This window comes from Pogona vitticeps, chromosome 4 (genome assembly GCF_051106095.1).
Source record: "Pogona vitticeps strain Pit_001003342236 chromosome 4, PviZW2.1, whole genome shotgun sequence".
NCBI classification, from domain to species: Eukaryota; Metazoa; Chordata; class Lepidosauria; order Squamata; family Agamidae; genus Pogona; species Pogona vitticeps.
Genome location: NC_135786.1, coordinates 167,781,875 through 167,806,702, shown reverse-complemented (window position 1 = coordinate 167,806,702; position 24,828 = coordinate 167,781,875). Strand labels below are relative to the sequence as shown.

Here is a 24,828-nt window from a genome sequence, read left to right as displayed (position 1 = left end):
CCAAGCTGTCAGATGTAGTGACTTGAGATCTGGATGATGTTGCCTGAATCCTGAGTGATAAGCGTGGTAACTTCCATTGTCTTGAGGTGGAAAACCAAGGTTGACAAGGCCACCACAGTGCAATGAAGATTGCATCTGATTTCAGCTGACAAGCTCTGACCAGGGTTTTCTGGATGAGTGGGATTGGTGGAAAAAGGTATAGGAGGCTGGACTCCCAAGGGATCATGAAGGCATCCCCGAGTGAGTCCTCGCCTCTCCCCGCACGAGAGGCATACCTGTGCACTTCCTGTTGGTTGCAAACATGTCTATTACAGGGAATCCCCATTGGTTGCATAGTAAGAGGAAAATCCCCTTGTCCAATTCCCACTTGTGGATCTGCCCTGTCAAATGGCTTAGCTTGTCCGCAAGCTCATTGTCCGTTGTTGAGACATGGAGGCCCACCAGGAAAGTCTGATGGTGGTAGCACCACTCCCACAGGTGTACTGAGAGGAAAAGGGACATGGAGTGTGTCCCCCCTGCTTGTTGATATAGCATATGGTTGCGGTGTTGTCCATGATCACCTGTACACCATGACCTTGTATCAGAGAGAGGAATGCTCAGAAGATTTTTATAACTGCCAGCATCTCTAGGTGGTTGATGTGTAAGCCTCTGTCATGATGTGACCAGAGAGCATGTATCCAGTTAGGTCCGCAGTGTGCAGAAGCCGAGCTAGCAACATTTACTAGCTGGCTAGGGGTCGGCGATCGGTTCAGGCCAACAGGAGAGGTCTCGAGCTGTTGTGGAGGAAGAGAAGTGGCTCCTTCCGACAGAGATTCCCGGTCCTGGGATGAATTCTCCAAGATCGGTGATGGCAGCAACACTGAGACGGAAGGAATATGTTTACGATGGTCCTTGGATTTATCTTTGTCTTTAGATGTTAATTTCTTCTGTTTCAGGTCCTTCAAGGATGAGTTCGAGGTGGTTCTCGAAACCGAGGTAGGTGGCTTTTTCATGGTCGTGGATTTCTTAGCTGGTTTGTCGACCAATTTCAATGTCGACAGTGGAGGTGGGAAGGTGATTCACACTTCCGACCATGGGATAGTCGATGGTGTTGGGGTAGTTTCCATCTCAGATGGCTTCGACAACAAGAGTGTCTTGTCCCACAGGAAAAAGTTTTAAACCCTGCTTCCAAGCGTTTAGGGTGGCTTCCGTGAATTTTTTACAATGTCTGCAAGAATGTGGTTGATGGGATTCTCCTAAACAAAAAAGGCAGCGGTCGTGACCATCTGTGAATGGCAGTTTACGGGAGCATGACGTGCACCTAGTGAAGGGTCCAGAGGGGGATATAAAGTAGGAAATAGAATAAGATAGGACTCACAATCAATTGGGTGGCAAAAGCCCAGAAATCTCCAAGTCTCTGAGAAAATGACGGGACATAGCACTAAGAAAGAGCCGCAGCAGAGAGCCAGAAAAAGGCAGGAAAGTGAAGCAATAATTTAAAAAATCCAAAACGTGAATTGAAGAATCGTCAGGCAGTCCGTAATCAAGGGCAACAGAGAGTTCGAATAATCAAAGGAAGTCTATGTCAAAAGTCCGTAATCCAGCAAAATATTATTGAATAGAAAGCTCCAAGATCGAGAGGTTCCTAGCCCAAAGACGGTAAAATGAATTGAAGGCTGAGGCGGTTGGAGCATGCGCAATAGGGGCAACTCTAAACTTTGTTACTTTTCTACAAAAGCTCTGGAAGATTCTGAGAGGACCAGCGCAGGTGCTGTCAAAACCCTATTGTGTGCATTCACAGAGACTATAATGAAGAAAAATATTTTCTCATCTTTAGCCAGTTGGAATAAATAGCTATGTTACGTCCATGTTATCTCCTAGTCATTTATTATTTTATTTATTTATTTATTTGATTTATATCCCGCCTATCTGGACTATAAGACCACTCTAGGCGGCTCAGACCATCTGTGTCTTCCATTCCCTTTAGATAGAATGTCTCTCCATTATATCTCAGTGAGCAGCAACTTTCTTTAACATCATATTTCTCAATGTTTAAGGCCAGGAAGCTTCTTATCTTAAAGCTCTCTCCTCTCAGACCAAGCTGAGCTGAGCTCCTGGCCTATCAAGCTCCTTGAGAGCCCAGTGTCTGGTCTTCGAGGTCTGGATGTAATTCCCCCTCTCTTCAGCATTACTGAATAGAATGATGTAATACACTGACAACACAATACATCCGCATGTTATTTTCATTGATATTACAGAATATACATTACATTTTTTGAAAATTTATTCATTTTCAATTGGGTAAGGGAAGATCATAGGGAAAGGGATTTGGATCAGGGTTAAAACAACATTCACCCTTTTCTCCTTTTAGACTATTCTGTAAGTTTGTTTTGTACAATATATGGTTATTTTCAATTGTTTAATATGGCTTTCTACATCTATTTCATGGTATTTCTTTGTTAATTTACATTTTAGGTAAAAGATAACCCAAGCAGCAATTCAAAATGCATTTCATTTTTTTGTTACTGTCTATGTTTCACATTGTTTTGTTATTGTTTCCATCTTTCACCACAAAAACTAGCATGTAATTGAATGAGGTATTCCTGCCTTGTTATCTTACCAGATAGTACTTGTGTTTTGGTCTTGTAAGATGTTTTGGATTTCATAATATAAATTATCTTCACAGAGCACTTTTCAATTGCACTTCTGCTTTTAATGCAGCTCTCTGAGGCACATATTTAAAAAGGCACTTTTCATTTTTAGGGCAACAACTTTCACCACATAAAATCATTTATTAAAAAATTAAAACTTGTCAATACAACAGGATAATTTAAACATAGTAACTGATCACTGTTGCTGGCTGGCTAGCTCAATGGTTTAGGTATTTGGATGGGGAGCCAAAGGCTGGGATTTCGATTCCCCTCTGTGCATTTCAAAAGGGCCAGCCTGTGTAGCTATGGGCAAAACTGCACAGTTCCAGTACACCCAGAGAAGGAGGGAATGGTAAGCCACTTCTGAGTATTCTCTACCTGGAAAATCCTGAAAAGGGTCACCGTAAGTCACAATCGACTTGATGACAAATTATTATTATCATCATCATCTGACTGCTGTTAATTGCAGAAAGATGCAAGAGTATGAATTTCCTTGCAAAAGTCAATGGCAAATTTACACACAGTTGTACCCGACAAGGTTTTTGTACTGCCTCACAGCAAACTGCAAATACTGTAGTATTCAAACATTTACAACAGACAAACAGAGAAGTGTATCTAGTTAAATACAATGGTGCCTTGCAAGACAAATATCTCACAAGACAAATGGTTTTGGCAATTGGAGGGGGGGAGAATGATGACTCGCAAGACAAATGTTCCTATGGCTGTGCTTTGCAAGACAAATGTTTTCCGTTTTTTGTTCCTGCTTCATGTTTGCTGATTTTGAAATGTTTTTCTATGATGTTTAAAAAGTTAAAGTTTTTTGATTGAATTTTTTAAAATCATCTGCACAATATGGCTTTAAAGAGCACTTGTAAACCAAATTTGACTTTGTTCTGACTTTTTTTGCCCATAGGAACGCATTAATTAATTTCAATGCATTCCTATGGGAAAACGCGTTTCGTAAGATGAATTTTTCGCAAGACAACATTAACTGCAGAACGAATTAAATTTGTCTTGTGAGGCACCACTGTATGTGCTATTCTTGCCAGTTAAGACAGAATCCACTATCCTCTTACTGTACCTATCACCCTTAAAACTACTTATGGCGATCACTCTGCAATCTCCTCTGGCTAGTTAAAGATCCTCCTGTGAATCGTAAGCCTAATCCCATACAACTGAACAGAATACATTTACAAATCAGCAAGATATAGAACTACAATTTAACTAATTACACCTAGCTGTCTGGCTTATTGGGACTTTAGTACAATTTTGAATTTGGATATCTGACCAAACAGTGAAGTGTTGATGGTGTTGTCAACTCACCCAAAGTTCTGGACTGAGTAAATCATTTTTGATATTATTTTCAAAAGCATGTACAGTCTTGCCTTTACATACAAGGGGACATGACCCAAGGTGGTTATTTATTATTTGATTATCCAGCTGTATTTTTCAAGGTTCGTGGAAGAATTAAAGGAATTGAACTGTTAACAAGACTACATATCCAAGAACTGAATGGTTAGCTTTCCCTTCATAGTACTAATACCCACTCACTAGTGGACACTGAGCTGAACGAACAGACTCCAGAAGATAGTTTTAAAAACCAGATGATGTTTGTGAAGATATATTTATTTGGCAGTTATGTATATTTCATAGAAGAATACAAAATATTTACAAGCTAAAATACATGGCATTACCATTCCAACAAGAGGCCAGATGCACTTTAGGTAAGATAATTATTTGCAATATTGCACAACACTAGCCAAGACTCACCTTCTGAATCTTAAGTGAATGTTTTGTTTTCAGGATGCCACTCCTCCCCTAGTTCAAAGCTTGACCCTGGCAGTTCTTTGTTCTCTTTAGAGAGGCTGTTTTTTTCCAGAGAACATGTTCTATTCAAAAGCTGATCCACAACACTCTCTGTAGAATTGCTGGAGAGCTGTGGACATTCCTCTTCAGTTTCATTCTGTAAATCTTCTTCTGTAAAATCACATTCTTCATTTGCAATTTCTTCTAGATCCAAATTTTTCAATGCCTCTAGATTTTCTGGTGCTTGTCCAGTCAGCCGCTACAAAATATTAAGAAAAAAAAAGTTGCATACCTGTGTTTCTCTGAATGATCATCTGTGATTTCACAAAACATACTGTGCCTTCGCAAAGCCATCCCTGGAACATTCAAGAGCTGAATAAGGTTTCTGCCACAAGCCCTGCCACACCCCTCCTGCACTACACATGTGTAGCCACTTTTAGGGCAGATCCTCAGGCCAACACTGCATAAAATAGAAGTGACAGACATCCCGAGGGAAAGACAGACAAAACTGTGTGAATTCACACATGATCACTCAAAGAAACACAGATATGGGTAAGCAACATGTACTCCTTTGTAGTCTCTATAAATCACATATATGGGTGACTAGCGAGCTCATGTACAGGAAGGGGAAGGGGATGTCTGGTATGGACAGAGAAAAGAACTGCCGTCCCAAGGGCCACATCAGCTCTGAGCTTGATGAATGTAAGTGGCAGGGACAAAGTAGCAGTCCTGCAGAAATAATGAGGCAGAAGAATATGGTCAGGTTGGATATAAAAGCAGGGGGGAGGGGACAGGGCTGAAACGCTGATTAGTATTGACGAAGGATGTTTGCTGTGGGCAAGTGGAGGCAGAGATAAAGTTACAACTGATATGCAGGTAGTGCTGAAGTTTAGATAGTACAAGAAGTGGTATCCTAAAGATTTGCTATAGTAGCAGGTGCAGTGCCATGAATGAAGAATAAGTCAGTGGTCAAGAGACGGTGGATGTGACTCAAGGCTGGGTGCTTCATGATTAAAAAACTGTGCAAAGTGTGGCACAGTGTCCTTGGCCAGCAAGCATCACAGAACAGGAGGCCCCTGGTGTTGGACCAAACTAGAGGAAACTGCTGATAACAAGACTGGCAACGGTCTGGGGTTTGTTACCAATATCAGAGTTCTTGATACAAAGGAGCCTGAAACAAATGTGAAAGACCTTTTGAAGCCAATGGACAAACAGTATTAATGATCTTGGCAACAGATAGCTTCCTGCATATAACAGATGCAACATGCATTTGAGTGTCATGCAGTCTTCTGCTTATACCATTTTCTCCTAAACATGAAGATAAAGTTTCAGCTAATGCAGATGGAAACCCTGCCTGCTGACAGGGTAGTTTTTAAATCTGTTGATATACGTTAAGTTCCCTATGGAGAGAAAGGCGGCATATAAATAATTTAACTAAATAAATAAAATAGACCTCAATGAAATGCCATTTTCATAGTTGTTTTGTGCCTATCAAACATGGCAATTTTACATTCCGCAATACATACTTCTCAAATAATGTATTTGATGAAGTAAGCTAGTAGCCAGAGAAGTTGAGGGACAACTACTTTATTGGGGGTGGTGCCCCCACCATATTTTAAAAGGAGCAAAGACCAAAACCATCCAAGACAATGAGAAAAGAAAAACTTGAAAATACTCAAAGGACAGTGACGACAGAACATACCTTTGGATGATGTACTGTTCTTACATCTCCTGCCATGGACTAAACAGCATAAATTACAGCAACAAGTCACTGCTAGTTAAGAAGTTGACACTTTATTCCACTGAGTATCAAGTGAAGCAACTGGCATGCAATGAGTAGTACTAATGTCAACTTAGTAACTAGTGGGAATTTGATGTTGTGATTCATGTTGTTTGATTTACAGTAGTACATGTTAGTGATAGGATTATAGTCATACTCTATAAAGCACAGATCTTCACATATTTGTTTATAGGTGATGAGTATTGTATCTACAGGTTGAAACGTATAACTTTTACTAACAAACTGCCATCTGTATTGGAAGGTAAAAAGCTCAGCAGGAATCCAATTTGGTATTTTGTTTTCAATATGAATTGATGATAAATCCAAATCATACTTTAAAGCAGAGCAGATTAAAGCATCAGGAAAGTAGTGGTGGTAGTTGATGGAAATGTCTATCATCTATTTCCTATCCAAAAATGCTACTCATTAAATTGTAATCGTACAATGCCCCTTAATATCAAGGGTCAGCAATCAGAAGTCTGCAGCTGACTCTAACCACCCACACTCCCCTCTGCCCCAAAATGATCCAATCTCACCACATTGCCAGAACAGCAAGTTGGAAATGACTCAACTACCCTCAGGAACAAAATACAAGAATGTCTGGAATTACCTTCTCTGAAGATAACCTGTCATATCTACAGAAAAGGCTAGAGAGATGAAGGCTAGAATGCAAAAGCTTGGATAACCTCCTTAGCATTCCCCATCAGCAGACTTTATAAGAAAATGTATGCAGCCTGGGATTATTAACAGGACACTCATCTTTTTCTCTACCACACACCAGCTAGTCAAGCACTGAATTAATAATCATTTAACACTTCCCTGCCACCATGTCTGCCTTCTGAAAAGTATTTCAAATTAGATGGTCCTAAGAAATATTATTGTGGCAGTAGTTTACCTCAATCATATTTGTCATATATTGTACGTGGCTTGCTAGCTCTGCAAGTTCTTCATTCTCTTCCTTCAGATGAGCAATTTCGGCTTCTTTTACTTCAATTTCTTTATGCAGCTGAAAAAAAGCAGAAAGATTTTAGGCAACAACCATATACAGATGCAGCTGATATTCTCTTGATATTACTAAAATCACCTTTTCATTTTCTTGTAACACCTCATACAGTGCTTTTCTCCTCTCCTCAGCCAGCTCTTTCCAATACCGAGATGAAGGGTTGCCTATGAAGAAATTTAAAGTTTTTAGCAACATCCAACATTTGATTGCTGGAAATCACTCCAACAATTTTTGTCTTGGTATGCCATCTTCGTTATTATTTAGAAAGTTATACCTTATAACCCACCCTTACTTTAGCATCACAGTGCTAAGCGCCACTCAGTAATTTAAAGATGTGTACCCAAAGAGGCAAAGATTAGTAATAGCAAAATAGCCTTTGAGAACTACAGACAGCAGATAAAAGCCAGGAATGGGAGTTTTACCTCCTTCATCCATTTGAACTGAAGCAAGCTTGCTCAACCACTTATGTGAGCGGTAGGTTTTCTAATGTTTGATAGAACATGACCCTCCATCCTCAGTTAGTGCAGAACTGATACCAGCTGCTGCACAGAAAGGTGGCAATTTCCCTGTCTTCACCGTAGAAAGCAGGATGCTGGACAAGGCAGACTTGTTTTATCTAATAATGCCTTTTTTGTTCTTAAATCACACACACTGTGAGCAAACGTGAATGTGAACTGAAAAAGGGAAGAGCTATGTGTTGATAAAACTAGAAGCATTTGGAAAGCAATGAATGTAACCTGAAGCCAAGAACATGGTAGGCTGTACAGTACACTGGTCTATAAAGTGCAGACATCAGCTCTTGCGTTGCCCATTCTTGAGAATTTTTTTAAAAACTCCATAAAGCAGCAAAGATGTTTCCAAAACAAGATTTCCTAGTTACTAGTCTATGCAATCACCTGCTTGCATTTAGGATCCAACACTCTACTAACATGGAAGAAAACAATCATATCAAACTCTTGGGTAACTGTGACAGAACAAAACAAACTCTTTTTTCAGAGCCTGGCCTTGGAGATAGAAGTGTTTAGGAAGACACACTAAGGGTCCATATAAGCCTGAATTTGCAGATAGCCACATCATCTTGAGATTGAACTTTGAGACTGAACTGTGCTTTGACTACCTACAGTTTATGTGGGGGTGGGGGGTGTCGTTAAACAGATGCAATCATAAATTTACTGGAAGAAATTGCACTTCTACAGATATTGCAAAGAACAGACATTTCCATCAACTACCACCATTATGTTATGTGGTTTTCTCTGTGTACTTTATGCTCATTTACTGAGCTTTATTTTATTGCTCGGTTACTTAAAAGAATTATTGCCAGTTTCAGAGGGCAAAAGTTACAGTATTTGTTTCTGCTGTTTTCTAGTACGATCTTGGATTAATGTAGTCATTAAATGAATCTCCTGATTTAATTTCAATACTTTCTATGTGATGCCCAACAAATGTTATAACAAACTGATAAATCAACATTATGCAGCAACCTTAAACTCAGGTTAGTGTAAAAACTGGGAATCTGCCAGCCAGAAGGCATATTTTTATTTATTTAATTACTTTCTTTGCTACCTTCTGAGATGTCATTGCCTTCAGATCTGAAAAAAGCCTCATTCATTCCACACAAACATAGCAGCTCAGTCATCTGATCAAAGGGGGCATTGAGAGAGACAGCAATCCTTTTTTTAACCATTAGTAGATATTATGCACAAGAACGTAAAACTCTAAGCAGATAACGCAATTGATACTTACATACTTCTGTTAATCGCTGGGAGAACCGGAGGACAAGTAGTAGATCATTTGCACCAAATTGCTCCCATTCCTGATGGATCTCAATTAATTACCGTATTTTTTGCTCCATAAGACGCACCTTTCCATAAGATGCACCAATTTTTTAGGAGAAGAAAACAGGAAAATATAATCTGTTTCCTTCGCTCCATAAGACGCACAGACTTTCAACCCCCGTTTTGTGGGGAAAAAGTGCGTCTTATGGTGCGAAAAATACGGTACTTTTGCTTCTGTTGCCCATGAATTTCTCAACATATTATGAACACAAATTAGGCAAGCTTCTATAGGATAACGCTATCAATGGCTACCAGCCATGATGTCTACATGTTCCCTACCAGGTTCAGAAGTAGCACACCTCCAACTACCATGTGCTACTGAACACATGAAGACTGTTGCTCTCATATGCTACTGGTGGTTTCCCAGAGACATCAGCTTGGCCTCAGTGGAAAATGATATACTAAACAGGGCCTCCTCTGTTCCAGCAGGACATTTCTTACAGTTTATCAAGGTATCAGCTAGTTTATTTTTATCTCTATTTTCCAGTTCAGTCCTTGGGAGTCTTAACTAGAAAATGGGCAGTTGCTTTTTTCTTAAAAGCTACATACCTTTTGTTGTAAGATCAGAAGCCTGGATAACTCCTCCTGTGTTTTTGTATTTCATTTCAATAGTGACTTCAGATTTGGAAGCCTTTGAAACAAGCTGATCACTCCGAAGTTTCCTCTTGATTGTTGATTTTGTTTGCTGCAAGTTTGAAAATACTATGAAGCAGACATTGTTTGATAAAGCATTTTTTCGATTTGCTCAACTAACCTTAAATCCAAGAATCTATTTTTCATCCTAGAATACCATTATGGGCTTAAATGTCTGAAGAAGAGTCTTAAAATGTGCTTTAGTTTAACAGTCACTTTCAGTTATCTGAAAGCAGATAATGTAATTGTATAGTTAACAATCAAAATTAATAGGGAGACTGCAGGTTTAAGTGTCACCTGACTTCAGAGCCGGTCCTAACACTAAACAAGTGAGATGGCTTCCTCCCTGCCCATCTTACCCGAGCCTCTTCAACATGGGTAAGAACTGGGCACACAAGCAAATCTTCATGGATAAATGCAGCAAAAAGAAATTGGGAGTGGGGTGGCAAAATACACAGAAATGTTAGTGCAGGAAATACTGTTTATTACATTTTCTAACTTTAGCCCGGCCTTCATTTTGGGAGTGTGGAAGGTCTCTCAGATCAAAGGGAATCATCATCATCTTACAACTGCAGAGCTGGAAGGGACCCTATGGGACCCCATTAAGGAGGCACAATGGTGAGGTGAACTCCCAATTGCTTTCTCCACAGCCAGAGACCTAAACCACTGAGCTATCCAGAAGTTCTAAACTAGCCATGTGGCATAGTGATGTAAATTATACTTATTCTACCAAACTGAAGTAAAAGTTTTTTTTCAAAGTCATGGGCACTAGGTATCCTGACATGAGGGTGGTCTCCACTATAGCACTGCCTCAGGAAGCAAACTGCCTTGGCTAGCTGTAGGTCACTTAGGAAGACAGTACACAAAAACTATGTTCCAGCAGCAGTGCATACCTCATTTGCTCTGCCAACAAGACAACCTGTAATGGATGGCTGTATCATCTTCAGGGTCTGCCTCTCTGATTTGTAGTTTCTATTATTTGTGGAAACCTGTTTCAGACAAAATATATTTAATGAGGCTACTGAAGGTATGCTGAATGAACATTTGAAAGCTTTAGTGTATATGTGGGTTAAATCCTGTTACTTAACATAATAACTAGCCAGTAAAATAGACCCATTGAATCAGTGGGAATTTGGCAAGTCAAATCCTCTTTAAGTTCCACTTATTTAGTTGGTCTACTTTAGTTGCAATTTACTAAGCCAAGCAACAGGATTTCAACAATATGTCAATAGCAAGTTATTATGCATAGTCAGAAGAACAGCAAAGTTTCAGAAACAGAAGTTACCACAGTGGTACCTTGAGTTACGAACGCCCTGACCTACAAACAATTTGACTTACAAATAGCTCCGGATGCTAAATATTGCTTTGACTTGCAAACGGAGCTTTGACTTACGAATGAAAAAACCTTTCCTGCCCTTTTTTTGACCTAAATTCATCTTAGGTCAAAAGAGGAAAAAAGAAAAAAAAATCTCCCCCTAGTGGTAGAGTACGGATTAACTGGCTTTGCATTAGTTCCTATGGGAACTAATGCTTTGGCATACGAACTGTGGCTTGACATAAGGACAAAAAAGAGCCGGAACTGATTAATCGGTTTTCAATGCATTCCTATGGGAAATGGTGCTTTGACTTACGAACGTTTTGACTTACGGCCACCGTTCCAATATCGATTAATTTCTTAAGTCAAGGTATCACTGTACGTAGTTCAGACCAGTGAACTATGCATTCTTGCATTCTTCTGAAATAACTAAACAGAATATATCACACATTTGTTTAAATTTCTTCTCTCGTTCGTCCCAGTTTCACCAGTAATTTCACAGTGTCAGATCACCTTTCTAGTGCAACTGGATCCCAATAGTTTAAGCCTTGGGTCATGAACAATGATAGTCCTGCTGTACTCAAAGCTCTGTCTAGGATAACTTTGGAAGTACCCAAGGCAGATCTACACACTTCAGTGGGGAAAGTACAATACTTCACAGGACATACATTTCCCTTGATTTGTGATAGATGTCTAGTTGCTTTGCCTAGGACATAACATACTGATCCAACCAGAGCATTGTTTTGGTGAAACAGAACATCATCTTCCTTGTAATATGTAAATAACTATTTCCTGCATTAGTTCCTTTGAAAAAAGTTACCCTGCCACTATGAGATAGCAAACAATGGTAGATAATCAAACAGGGATAAAGGAACATAATGTCATACTAGCGTGAGAAAGCTAGCGATTCACACTGCAGTTCAATAAGAGCTCACCTTTCCCACGGTAATGCTTTTGCTGCCAATTAGCTTACTATTGAACTAGATGACAAGTGCCAGCTACTGTGGGAACCAGCACTGCACTGTGTTTCAGATTATACTTTCTGCTGAACTGAAGAGACTGGCAGAAATATTCACTAGTTCTCACTTGCTTGGATTAACCTACTACTTTTAATATTTTATGTTTAACCATGTAGTCTCCATTGAAGATAAAAAATAACCAGTACAAATTTAAAAGTGAGAATGCTAGTGCTTTAGGGGGAAGGGAAAGTAAGGCCAAAAATACATGAGCTAAAAGAATGGTAGCTTCATACGCCCTTTATCTCTGTACAATTTAGCTTTCCTTTTCAATATCCTTTATTCTTCCATAGTGAATTGGCAGAAGTCCACAAATTTGCTTGCCATGGTTGCTATGGTAAGTACCCCTCATCTGGCAAGTAGAAACCTGAGCACAACAAGACATGCCTTGATGCCACTTACAATCCAAAATTTCCAATGAATTTTGAAATAAAAAAAAATGAGATAAACTGGGAGACAACAGATTTCATATCCAGTGTTGCATGGGATGTCAAAGATGTTCCAAAAGTCCCCAAAGCCCAGCATGGTACTAGAGAAAAACCTATTCTGCTCCATAAAGATGGCTAATCAGCAAAATTAGGGCAGTCAAGATTTGTAGCCCTGGGCTCAAAAGCTGGGGTCAAACCAGGTTTACTGATTCCACATTCCACTACTACCCCAGTTGCATTCTCTACTACTTTAAGATTGAACATGCAGCATAGATAATAAAATGGAAGGGAGTAGCATGGAATACTCTACAGAGCAAGGGTAGGTATCAAGCAACTTGTGATGTGCCTCCTTGGCCACTTCCACATTTGTACTACAAACACTTGGCCATTCTGCTGGGAAACAGGAACAAAAGACTGACTGGCAACAGATGCTGCAACCAGTAGATACGTGGCACCTAACCCCACAGAGGGCAGAACCCAAAGAAATTATTGGGGTGCTTACTAAGAACATGAGATTGTAGAAGAGGAGATGAAAGCGTAATCAGGAACTCAACGGGAACTATGATTTCTATATAGACATCTAGTGTTATTTGAGGAAGATACCTATCTCTTTAGGATAGAATGCTTGCTGTAAAGTGAAACAAGGCAAGACTGACTGCAGTTGAACAGTAAGATGACAAAATCATGACTACAGAGCATAACACTGACAATGAAGAAATCAAAATTCTCAAGACTGCTGTATATCTTGGTTCCATGATCAATCCAAATGGAGACATCAGCCAAAAAATGAGAAGACAACAGAATCAGAAGGGCAGCTATTAAGGAACCAGAAAAGATTCTCAAGCATCATGGCGTGTCACTGGAAACCAAGGCTAAGATCATTCACACTGCTGTAATCTCAGTTTTCCATGTACTGATGTGTCAGCTGGATAGTGAAGAAAACTGACAGAATAATTATTGATCTGTTTGAAATACGGTGCAGAGAAGAGCTTTGTGGATGCTGTTTACCTCCAGAAAGACTAACAAATGGATCCTAGATCACATCAAGCTTGAACTCTCTCTAGAAGCAAACATTATGAAACTGAGGCTGTCATACTTTGGGCACATCATGAGAAGACAAAACATGCTTGAAAATGCAACATTGCCAGGAAAAGTTTGAAGGCAACAGGAAAAAAAGACCAAATATTAAATGGCTGACTCAATGAAGAAAGCCACAGCCTTGAGTCTGCAAGAGCTGAGCAAGGCTATTGACAGAACATTTTGGAAGTCATTCATTCACAAGGTTGTGTTAGTCTGAGGTGACTTAACAGCTAGAACAAGGTTATATCATTTCATTTCCCACCAAAGTGAATATACTTTCATTTTAAACTGGGAGGTTAATTACCTTTTTTAACTATACTCTTAGACTACAGTGATGCTAAAAATTCTGATTTTTACTGTGTGCTCTTTAGATACCAATGTGCACTTTAATCTGATGGTCCCCTAGCTGGATCATGTAAGAATCACACAAAGTCAACAGAAGCTTTAGGAGTACTGACTCAATTTTTATCTAGGCTCTAAGGGAAACGAACAGGTATTAGAACCACGTTGTATATGGAGAAGGTGAGTGGGGACAGTCGTCTGATCTGGGTAGAGAAAAGTAATCTTTACTTTCTGAAAATTCTAGAGGTGCCTATGGCCTCCCAAAACATTGGGGAACCTCATATGGGTTCAGATCAACTGCCTTCTGCTGAGCCAGAAGTCTCCAACTAATCAGGTAGATATTTAGGAATGTAATACAAGCATCCCTAAGAAACAGAGGAGATTCTTCTAGATTTGCTTTTTCTTCAGAAATCAGCATAGGAATCAAGTGTGCTACAATATAATGTCTGCCATTACAGTATATAGTTATACTCTTTGCTGTATGTTACCATCAGAATGCCTGGATTTGTGTGTTATGTGCTGTCAAGTTGGAACCAACTTATAATAACCTAACAGGGCTTTCAAAATAAGTGAGATACTTAAGGTGTGTTTTGGCAGTGAATTTCCATAGCCAAATGGGGATTCAAACCAAGGTCTCCTAAATCCTATTCTGCCACTCTGTCCATCATAGTCCACTGGGTACCTTAGATTATATGTTGTTATCATGTACCATCAAGTCCCTTCCAATTTATGGTTATCCTATGAATGAGCAATCTCCAAAATGTCCAGTCCTTTACTGACCTGCCCAGCTCTTACAAAACCAAGCCTGTTGCTTCCTTTCAGGAGTCAATATATCCTGTATTTGGTCTTCCCCCTTTCCTGCTACCTTCCACCTTTCCCTGCATTATTGACTCTTCTAGATGATACTGCCTTCTTATGATGTCCCCAAAGTAGGAGAGCCTCAGTTTCAACATTGGATTATTTAATTGCATACATTGAAGTGGCTTGGATTACAAAGTGATTGTTGTGTTTTTTAGCCATGATGCAAAGCAAGAGGACAGTCTCTTTGAACATACAAAGCAGTTGCTAAGGGAAAACAAATCCTTCTGATCTTACTTCCAAGCCCTTTTTGTTGATTTGGTTTTGGCTTGCTTCAGTTCCCTCATTTTGTCAACAACACTCAGAGGTAATAAGATCTTTCAAAAAGCTTTTATTTTCCTGGGCCACTCATGAATACAATACCATCTCAAATGCATCAATTTCCCTTCCCCTGGGGAAAAATGCTAGATGCTTAAGAGTTTTTGAGCAGAAATACCAGAGGAGCTGCTTCTGAATAAATGGCAGTCCTGCTTAAAATCTGCAACTGTGTACCAGTAACTATCTTTCAGAAGCCAGCCCCCAACTAATCTGGACCTTGAATCTTCCTTCAACTGCCTGCTTTAAATTGACTGATATGTACCAGCACTATGGAGCATAACCTAGGATACAGGAAATAAAGTCTCTGTTCTCTGGTGGCAAGCAACCTGTTTTCCAGAACTAGGAATATCAAATATCCAACAGTCTGGAGAATCAATCCAGTACTGGGAATTGAATTTTCAGAAAAAAAAAACTCCAAGTCCCATAATTCAGTGCAACTCCCCCCCCCATGGAACAAGAGCCATGAAACAGTAGGAGGCAGAACAGCCCTCTTACCTCCTAATGCCTCACAAATATGAATCAGGGTGCTTGAAGAGGGTGCAAAGGAATACTGCAGGGAGAATATAGAGGTTAAAGAGCTACAGCAAATCAGGGATCTCCAGTATTATAAGAAGTTTAGCACTAAAAGTTATTATCAAACGTCTCTCAAGTATCAGTTTTCTAGGCAACAACTGATCAAATAATACCAATCTATTACCGTGTGCTCTCTGAAAATTAAGTTTAATAACCATATACACAAATCTACTTCATTAATTACCTTTACAGCAATGGGTTTCTCATCATCCAATTTCTGCTTCACCCTGGAATTCATTTCTCTGCTTTTTGTCTGAATCCTAAATTGACATGAAGTATACAAGAAATACATTAGAGCAGCCAGTCATCCTTGGTAGTCACAAATGAGCAGCCCGCTAAGTTAACAGGACTAGCAATCTCAAATTCATAGTGTTAATAGGTTGCAGAACACAGTCTGCTGTTATATAGTTTATCAATAAATAGCTAAAACAAGTTGGGAATTTGCTTTCATTTTAAGTTCAATTCAGAATAAACATTAAATTCACTTAAGAAAGGTATCCCACGATAAGCCAGGAGTCCTTTACCTTCACATGCAGCAGACTGGAAAGTTCCTGTTCATCTTAAAATTGTTCACATATATCATGCACTCCTGTTTTTGTTAAACACATTTGTGCACTGCAAACCAACAGCATCAGCAGAGCCCAGCAGTCATATTTCCACAACAGCTGGGAGCAATATGCTGGGAATGTCCAAATGCCCTCTAAATATTCTAAAAATTACAGTTAATATTCTGATCCTTTTATTTACAAATTATGGGGCTAAATGAAAAATCCCTAGATTCTTTAACATTTTACTAGTTCTCTTTGCAGTCATCAAGCAACTGGGCTTCATTCCTATGTGTGTGCGGGCACACACACACACACACACACACACACACAGCTAATTTACAACACTGATGTCAATGTCTGCAGCACTACCACTGAAATTATTTCCAAAAAAGAATGAGGATACTGTATGCTAAATCACAGAAATAAAACCAACTCCTTAAGTAGGCAAGGTTCACAATTTTAGGTGTGAAGGCTGAATTACTTCAGTGACTTGCTGGCAACTCACAGTGTTATGAGGCGCATGCTTGACTCCATAACAGGTGCATGCCTATGAATACAACCAGTCTCAATTAGTGGAAATCCACCGTGATGAGCTACACATTTTAACTTCTGTGCAAATCACCAACAGCATTCTGGCCAATAACTGTACCTACACACAATGTGAAAGCTTTTGAATTCTCTAGATTTCTTCATCAGGCTAGCCAGTAAAAACTGGGCAGAAAGGAAAGGCACTGGAAGTCCAAATATTTGGCTAGATCACTTAGAAGCATGTTCTGAAAGTGGGAGTGCACTTTGGGAGTTAACTTCTGTGTAAGTTGAAAGACTGAATAGAGTTCCTAACCTTGGATCCCCAGATATTCTTGAACTGCAACAGCCTTCACCACTAGCTGTGCTGGCCAGGATTCTTTGCAGCTGTAGTCCAAGAGTATCTGGGGACCCAAGATTGGGAACTAATGGAACAGAGAATCTTAAAACACAGTAGAGCACAAATAATCTTCAATAAATAGCTTAGATCATGTGCCCTTAATATTATTCTTTCAGAAACACTCAACTGGCAACTCTGAATGCCAACAACAGAATTTGACCCAGATCCAAACTTTAATCACACAGTAACTTTTCAAGCAGTTGAAAGCAACCTACAGGCAATTCACCATATGCAGCCTAGTTCGGTCTTGACTCAGTAAGCCCACAATTTTGTTTTCAGTGTTAATTATGTTAAATGGGTGAAACATTCCTCAACTTCGCCTCCCAATTCCAAATAAGATAATTTAGAGAATACACTGTGAGGGCCCAGGAAGTCCAGTAAGATTTCCTTTGAAGTAAGTTGAGATAAGAGGGCAACAATGTTACTTATTTGAATCATTTGGTCAGCATCTTTCTGCCCACCAACTAACTGCATGTTACATTTCTGTAACAGAGACTTGTAGCACCTTAAAGGTTTATACAGTAACTTCATTAGGGAACCAGATATTCAGTGTAAACAAAAACCGTAATAGATTCTCTCACTACACCACATTTTTATTTTAAATTGAACCTATTAAAGCTGCACCGCATTTGTGAGGAAGAAACTATTCAAACGCCGTTTTGAAGGGCGACCCCTAAAATTAAATATGCTGTTATTTGACTATGTACGCTACCTTTCCACATGGAAAAGAGGCACAAAAGAGATCGAGAAAAACTTCTAACTCCCCCACAGAAGACCTCATCTTGAAAGCCTCACTTTGGAAGGCGCTCTCGCCGTCCTCTTTTCACTCTCGCCCACACACGTGTTTTCTACTTATGTGAAAATTTCTCCCATCTTAAGCCAAATCCTTCTCGATCAGGCAAGGCATTCAGACAAATCACTGTAAGCGAACCAGGGAAAACGAGTCTCTTACAGGCCGAAACCCACTGTAAGGCGCCTGAGGGGAATATCTGGGGTGAGGGAGCCCTTCCGGCTTCCTCTGCCTGCCCGGGTTAGGCACCACCCGCTCTGCAAAGCACGGCAAGCCCACACGAGGAAGCCACAGACACGTTTGCGACGCGGCTCCTTATCTGACTCGTTCTACGACGCCCACCGCGAACTCACCGAGCCAAGAAAGAAAAGGCCAACGTCCAACGGGTACCGTCCTTGAGATGGCGCTACCTACCAGACGGGCGCCCGGCCTGAAACCCTCCCAACGTCAATCTCGCGCGCTCGCTTGAATTAGGAAATCTTTCGCGCCCAGCTATAAAGAGCTCGCTGCGTCGGTGGACGGGTGTTGCTACGTCAAGACGCCCCGGCCAATCCCCACCCATTTCTCCAGAAACAAGCCAACCTCCGAGCGAAACTTCTAGCCAATGACATCCCGACATCGCGACAGCTGGAGCTTCCCTCAGGCTCCGCAACCGGCCATCTCCTTGTCCCAAGTTCTGCAGAGAGGCGTTGTTCTGGAGAATGTGAAATGCTGTGAGGCTCAGGCGAAACAGGGTGTTGTTATTGGCCGCTGAGTCGCTTCCACTTTAGGGTTTTCCACTGGGTTCAGCCAATTTGGTTCAAATGTTAGCCACTAGCCAGACAAAATAAAAGCATCACTTAAACTTTTAAAAAACAAATATAACAAAAAAATCTTTTGGATAGCCCAGGGGGCGGGGAGGGGGAAGAGAGAAAAGAACAGAATCATTTATTATATATACCTGTTTTCTGCTCTCCAATAATAACTTGTTATGTGCCCTTAAGTTGGAAACAACTTATAGAGACCTTTATAGAGCTTTCAAGATAAGTATGATATTCCAGAAGTGGTTCAGTTAAGTTTTCATGGCTGAGCAATATTTGAACATTATTTTTTTATTTGTAGCAGTAGGAGCTCTGTGTCTGGAACAAAGGTTGGAGAACTTCCTTTTTAATTTTCTAAAACAGCAAGAGGAAGCAACACATTCAAAGGAAAACAGATCAAACAGAGTCACAGGTCATACTGGTTACATAGAAGCATTAGTACAGAACATACTTGATGTATAAACAGAGCATTTATTCTGAGGCTATAGCCTGTTTCCCCCAAAATAAGACCTAACCTGAAAATAAGCCCTAGTATGATTTTTCAGGATGCTCATAATAAGCCCTACCCCAAAAAATAAGCCCTAGTTAAGTGAAACCCCACCCTCTGCCATTGTGCAGCAACCAGAAGATGGCATGACTATTTGAATAATGTACTATAGATTGTTTTACATGAAAAAAATCCACTGAAAATAAGCCCTAGTGTGTTTTTTTTGTAGCAAAACTTAATATATGGCCCTGTCTTATTTTCAGGGAAACACAGTAGTAAAACTCCATGCCACATTCCTCCATTGGATTCTGGGATTTGTAGTCCAAACAGAAGCTTTCCAAACTTGGCTCTAAAAGTCTCTCTGGTCTAAAGTGCCACTTTGCTGTCACTTTCCAAATGATGCTAATTCTACTTCATAGGTTCCCATGAATTTGCTTGGATGGCGAGGAGATCTGCTATTTGCTGTCACTACTAAACAGTGTGCACACAAGTATGTGGAGGCAGGCAGGGCCGCCAAGTGGCAGAAGCAGTTTCCTAGCACTACCTCAGATCTAAAGCTGGACTAATCTCGACAAAGCTGTCAACATTCGTTTGTGGCAAATTCCAAACTAGCCACAAGATAGTGCAAGCAATCACTAATGTGGCAATTACTGTATGTACATTACCTTTCAGTGTCCCCACAACCTAGTTCTTATCCATTTACCAAGATGAAATTCCCTATTCACTACAACAGAACTTGATTCAAAGTAAATATGCTTGTGACTGAAGCTGTTTAATGGACTGGAGCCTAGAGGAAGGAAGGAGTACATGGTGAAAGTTTTCCTTCCCCTCCTCCTTCCATATACCCGTCTCCAGCAACCCATTCCTCAAGTCCCCTCCAATAGAAGGACCTGCTCTGAACAATATTGAATGTGCAACATGAAAAAGTTATTTTTGGGATTACATCTCCTAATATCCTGCATCACCAGCCATGAATTCTGAAGTTGCAGTCACAAAGAGGCAACTTTTATAAACCCTGGCACTGCAGAGGGCTGGTGAATATGGCTCAGAAGGTTAGTGAAAACAACATTGCCTTCAATTTACCTCTGACATTGCTCTTTATACAGTAATAACTGCAGATTGCTAACGTTACAGCCGACTATAGTAACAGCAGCAAATGACAACAGTGTGGAAGATCAAACCTTTTGATGCTTGAAGTGAAGAATAAGATGGCCCCTCTCTCATTCCATTACAACTGACCTGGAGATTGCATCTTGCTGGTTAAACACTGATTATGGGAGCAGGATCCTCTATCACACCTGGAAGCAGCAGGTTATCTTAGGAGTCACATGGCAGAGTGCCTGTCACACACAGCTCTCTCTCCTCCAACATTTTGCTGCTGCTGCTGCTGCTGCTTCCCAACACCCACATTCTAGTTAATACACAGCAAGACCAACCTTGAAATGGATAACTGGTCCAAATCTGTCCCACCACTTATTCTACTATAGAAAACAGTAGCTAGTTTAAGATGTTTTTCCTTCAAAGTATTAAAAGTATAGCATGCAGTTTGACCCTGAGTCTGTTCGTGGAATACTACTGGAAAACCAACACATGGAAGAGAACAAAGGAATGATAAAGATTACTTCAATATTAATTGCCAATATTGTCCACCGCCAAACTTGGTTTCTTCCTAATGGGCCAAATGAGTGTCTCCTTGAAGGCAAGAGGAACCTTGCCCTTCTGGAGAGACCCATTAATTATTGCAGTGGCCCATTCAGTTGTTACAGGCCTGGCTGCTTTGATTAGCCCGGCCTGGCAAGGGAGCTGGTGGTGGCACGACAATGATCAAGCACTTTGTCCACCATATCTGATGTCACAGGCAGAAAATAATTGCATCTCATTGGTCAAGGTGGAGTGCTGGACGTCTCTGCTTGATCTACTGTTTACAAATAGGGGGTAAGATCCCGGTGGATGGCCTCCACTTTAGATTTTAAAAATGTTGCAAATTGGTCAGGTGAGATGCTAGTGAGAATAGGGTTGCCAGAAAGGAGAACATGTCCTACTTTTCAGGATCATGGCCTGCGTCCGGCAGGCATAACTAAAAAAAACTTTAAAATGTCCGGCTTTTTGCGTGGTAACTCAGCAAGATCCCAAAACCATCCCTCACCCCAATCAACATGTGGAGGGCCTCAAGACCTGGTGTCGCCACTGCCAAGCACCTTACAACCTCTAGAGCAGTGGTCCCCAATCCTTTTGACTCCACAGACTGGTTGGGGAAGGCGAGGCAACCTCCCCATGCTTGCACGCATGCATGAATGAGCAGGGGGTGCTCGCACGGGCACACGCAAAGGGCAGGGGACACTCGTGGGACACTCATGTGCACTCGCAAAGGGGTGGGGTTGCACACACGTGCACTCACACACATGCACAAAGCAGTGTGCGGGGGGTGCGGAGTGCATGCGGGAGGCGGAAGATCTGTCTCTGCAGCCTGGTCCAGCCCAGGCCACAGACCAGTACTGGGCCATGGACTGGTGGCTGGGGACCCCTGCTCTAGAGTGTTTCTATAAACAATGGCTACTTCCTCCCCCCCCCCGACTCTCCAGTCTACCCTTGTGTTGGACTGCATAACCGGGAGGATAGGAAAGAGTCAAGGAAACAATCCTTCTTAAACTGTGGTGTCCAGAAGTGCACACAATACTCCAGATGGGGGCCTAACCAGTACCAAATAGAGGGGAGTTATGACCTCCTGGGATTTGGAGGCTATACTTCTGTAAATGTAGCCTAAAATAGCATATACCTTTTCTGTAGCCACATCACACTGCTGGTTCATATTCAGCTTGTGAGCTGCAAAAATTCCAAGATCCTTCTTGCATGTAGTATTACCAAGCGAATTGTCATTGGTTTATTTTTATTAGAACCTTGCACTTATCCCTGTTAAATTTCATTCCAATTTTTTCAACCCAGTGCTCAAGCCTATCAAGATCTTTTTGAATCTCTTTCCTGTCTTCCAGGTATTATTTATTCCATCCAATTTTGTATCGTCAGCAAATCTGGTAAGCATCCCTTGCACTCTCTCATCCAAGTAATTAATAAAAATGTTGAAGTGTACCAGATCTAGGACTAAGCCTTGTAGTATCCTGCTTGTTACTTCCTTCCGCTTTAAGAAGGAGCCATTGATAAGCAGTCTCTGAAGTACAATCAACTCTGTATCCACCTGACAGTTATTCTATACAACCCAAACCTAGTTAGTTTGCTAATCAGAATATCATGGGGTACTTTGTCAAAGGCTTTGCTGAAGTCAAGATGTATTATGTCCACAACATCCTCACTGTCTACCAGAGAAATAAACCAGCTAAAAATACAACTAGTGTTGGCTTCTAGTTAATATTATTTCCAAGGTGCTTGCAGAGTGATCACTTTATAATCTGCTCCAGAATTGTTCCTGGGATTGATATCAATCTGACCAGTCTGTAGTTCCCAGATTCCTCCTTTTTGAAGACAGGGACAACATTAGCCCTCCTCCAGTCATCTGGCACTTCTCCTGTCCTCTGTGATTTCAAGAAAATAATAGTCAGTGGCTCTGATAGTATTTCTGAATATTTAATTACATAGTCTTATTTCTATAGCTTAAATCTTGTTGCTAAATGTAATAAGTCACACTAGATTAGGCCTATAAACCTAGTGACCAACCAGAAAAAACTGAGTCAGAAGAAATATCAATCTAAATTAGATTTTAAATAGATCTGAACATTCTTTCTATCAAATATTATCTGGCCCAAACCCTTGGAGAGGGTCATTGATATATTTAAACAAATACAGAAACCTGAAGGTTCACTGTGTGCATTCCACTTCATGGTTCTCAAATCAAAAGCTGTAGTAAATGGAAAATATTTCCATTCATTATCATCCCCACATTTGAATTATTTGCAGCAGGAAGTCAGCTGTAAAATTCCCACTAGATGGCAATGTAACACTAACATTAAGATGCAAATATATGGTGAAGACTAGATGGCTGAAAAGTGTTCCAGTTTATTTGGAACTCAGAAAACAACATGGGTGCTGTCACAAAATTGCCACCACAATTTTGATTTTCATAGAAAGGAAACTAATGGGCCTTAAACAAAAGGAAATGTCTTTAAAAAAACCATAACCCACCAAAACCTAAATACAAAGCAGAAAACTACTCCTTTGAACTAAGTTTTCTGATCCGGCTCTCATGCCACAGTGGACAAACTAATGAAGCTGGGAGGCAAGAAACTTGGTCAAAAATGACTATGGGAAGAGTTGGGATCTGAGCCCCAAATGCCAAATCACACATTTGCCCTCCCAAAGCGCAATAAAACACCTATTTCACAGAAGGCACATTGATGAAACTCACAGAAATGCATACAAGCAAAATACCACAGGCACACCCACGCAGTCACGTCTCAAAAATGCTCAAAGAAAACACATACCACAACAAAACCAACCAACCAAGACCAAGGAATATATGTTATTTCCTATTCCACAGACAGACAAATTGATACTTGAAACCAGATACCCATATTCACCCACGTGTAGTTCTCCCAATGATCCCTACCATCACCAGCTTCTCTTATCTTTTTCTAGGCAAGTACCCATGCCTCAAAATTTAGTAGTGGGCTACAGCCCTCTGACCCTTTTACTTTTAAATAATACTTCTGGGCCAATATGGGAAGCAGACACATTTTTTGTAATAAAAATGGTGTTGGATGATCGGCACATGTATTGCAACCTTTGTGTTTTTGAACAAAAACGATGTCCAAAATTCAACTGTGAAATATTACAGATAAAAGGAGAATGTGTAATTGGTTTTTGCCATTTTGGGCTATCTGCTGTATGCCCAGACATTCAAAAAAGTGATAACCAACTGGATGACACGGGTATTTCCATGTCCATGATAGGCAGCTGAATAATCACATACCTATTTTGCAGTTTCCAGTTCATGCTTTGTGATTGCAGTAGGATTCTGGCATATTTCTTCCAGATTCACCAAAAATAATAAAGAGGAGCTATGCTGTTGCCAATTGGTGCTACACTGGGGACTCCCTGACTATAAGTAAGGTAGAGGCCCAGGTACATTGGCAGAGCACTAGATGAACCACCGCTGCGATAGATCTGTTGCAAAACATGAAATGAGGCAGAGATGTGCATAGGGCAAGGATGGCAAAAGGGAGATTCCAGAACACATTGTATATAACTTCACTCCATATATAGACAACAACCCTAACAACAGGCACAACTAGCCTGAAACAATGTAGTAAACCACATACAACAATGAATTTCAAGTTCCATAAATATTTTTTTAAATCAGTTTTGGTTTTAAAAGTCTATGTTTGCTTAAAAAACTTTGTGACAAAGTCTGGTTTAGTAAGTTTGGATCATAACTCATGATCTTTTAAAAACCAGTTGACATAGACCTGGGATCTCTCCCAGAGATAGGCAGTGTCTGGTTTTTTAGTCTAGATCTTGTTGGAGTATAAATCCAATTGTCCCTCACCACTGACACTGTTGATGGGAATTGTTGTATAGCAACATCTGCAGAGCCACAAGCTGCCAAACATTTATCCATTTCAAGCATTGATTCAAAGGTTTTACCTGGAAATGTATTAGTAAGTGCCAACAAGAACTCTTAAATGGAAACTTGTATTGGACAGTTTCTAA

The 24,828-nt window shown here is 40.4% G+C and overlaps 1 protein-coding gene across 2 annotated transcripts; it reads right to left on the bottom strand.

Annotated features, from left to right (window-relative positions):
• Positions 1-4,235: 4,235 nt before the first annotated feature.
• Positions 4,236-18,697, bottom strand: GMNN (geminin DNA replication inhibitor). 2 transcript variants are annotated; one of them, XM_020781573.3, is made up of 7 exons: positions 18,463-18,697; positions 15,802-15,877; positions 10,581-10,676; positions 9,604-9,739; positions 7,301-7,383; positions 7,112-7,222; positions 4,236-4,695 (listed from the first exon to the last, which is right to left on the bottom strand). In XM_020781573.3, the coding sequence occupies exons 1-7, from the start codon at positions 18,489-18,491 to the stop codon at positions 4,411-4,413; spliced, it is 816 nt and encodes a 271-aa protein (XP_020637232.2). In that variant the 5' UTR covers positions 18,492-18,697; the 3' UTR covers positions 4,236-4,410. The 2 variants fall into 2 exon arrangements, with proteins under 2 accessions (XP_020637232.2, XP_020637234.2); XM_020781575.3 differs by lacking the exon at positions 18,463-18,697 and adding an exon at positions 18,234-18,393.
• Positions 18,698-24,828: the final 6,131 nt, after the last annotated feature.

Bases quoted from the DNA above. Each gene is read 5' to 3' on its own strand.
- GMNN (XM_020781573.3), bottom strand. From the start codon at position 18,491: ATGTCATTGGCTAGAAGTTTCGCTCGGAG. The intron at 10,677-15,801 runs GTAATTAATGAA...TGTCTGAAACAG, and splicing joins AGAAACCCATTGCTGTAAAG to GTTTCCACAAATAATAGAAA. The intron at 7,384-9,603 runs GTATGTAGCTTT...ATTTCTTCATAG, and splicing joins TTCTGATCTTACAACAAAAG to GCAACCCTTCATCTCGGTAT.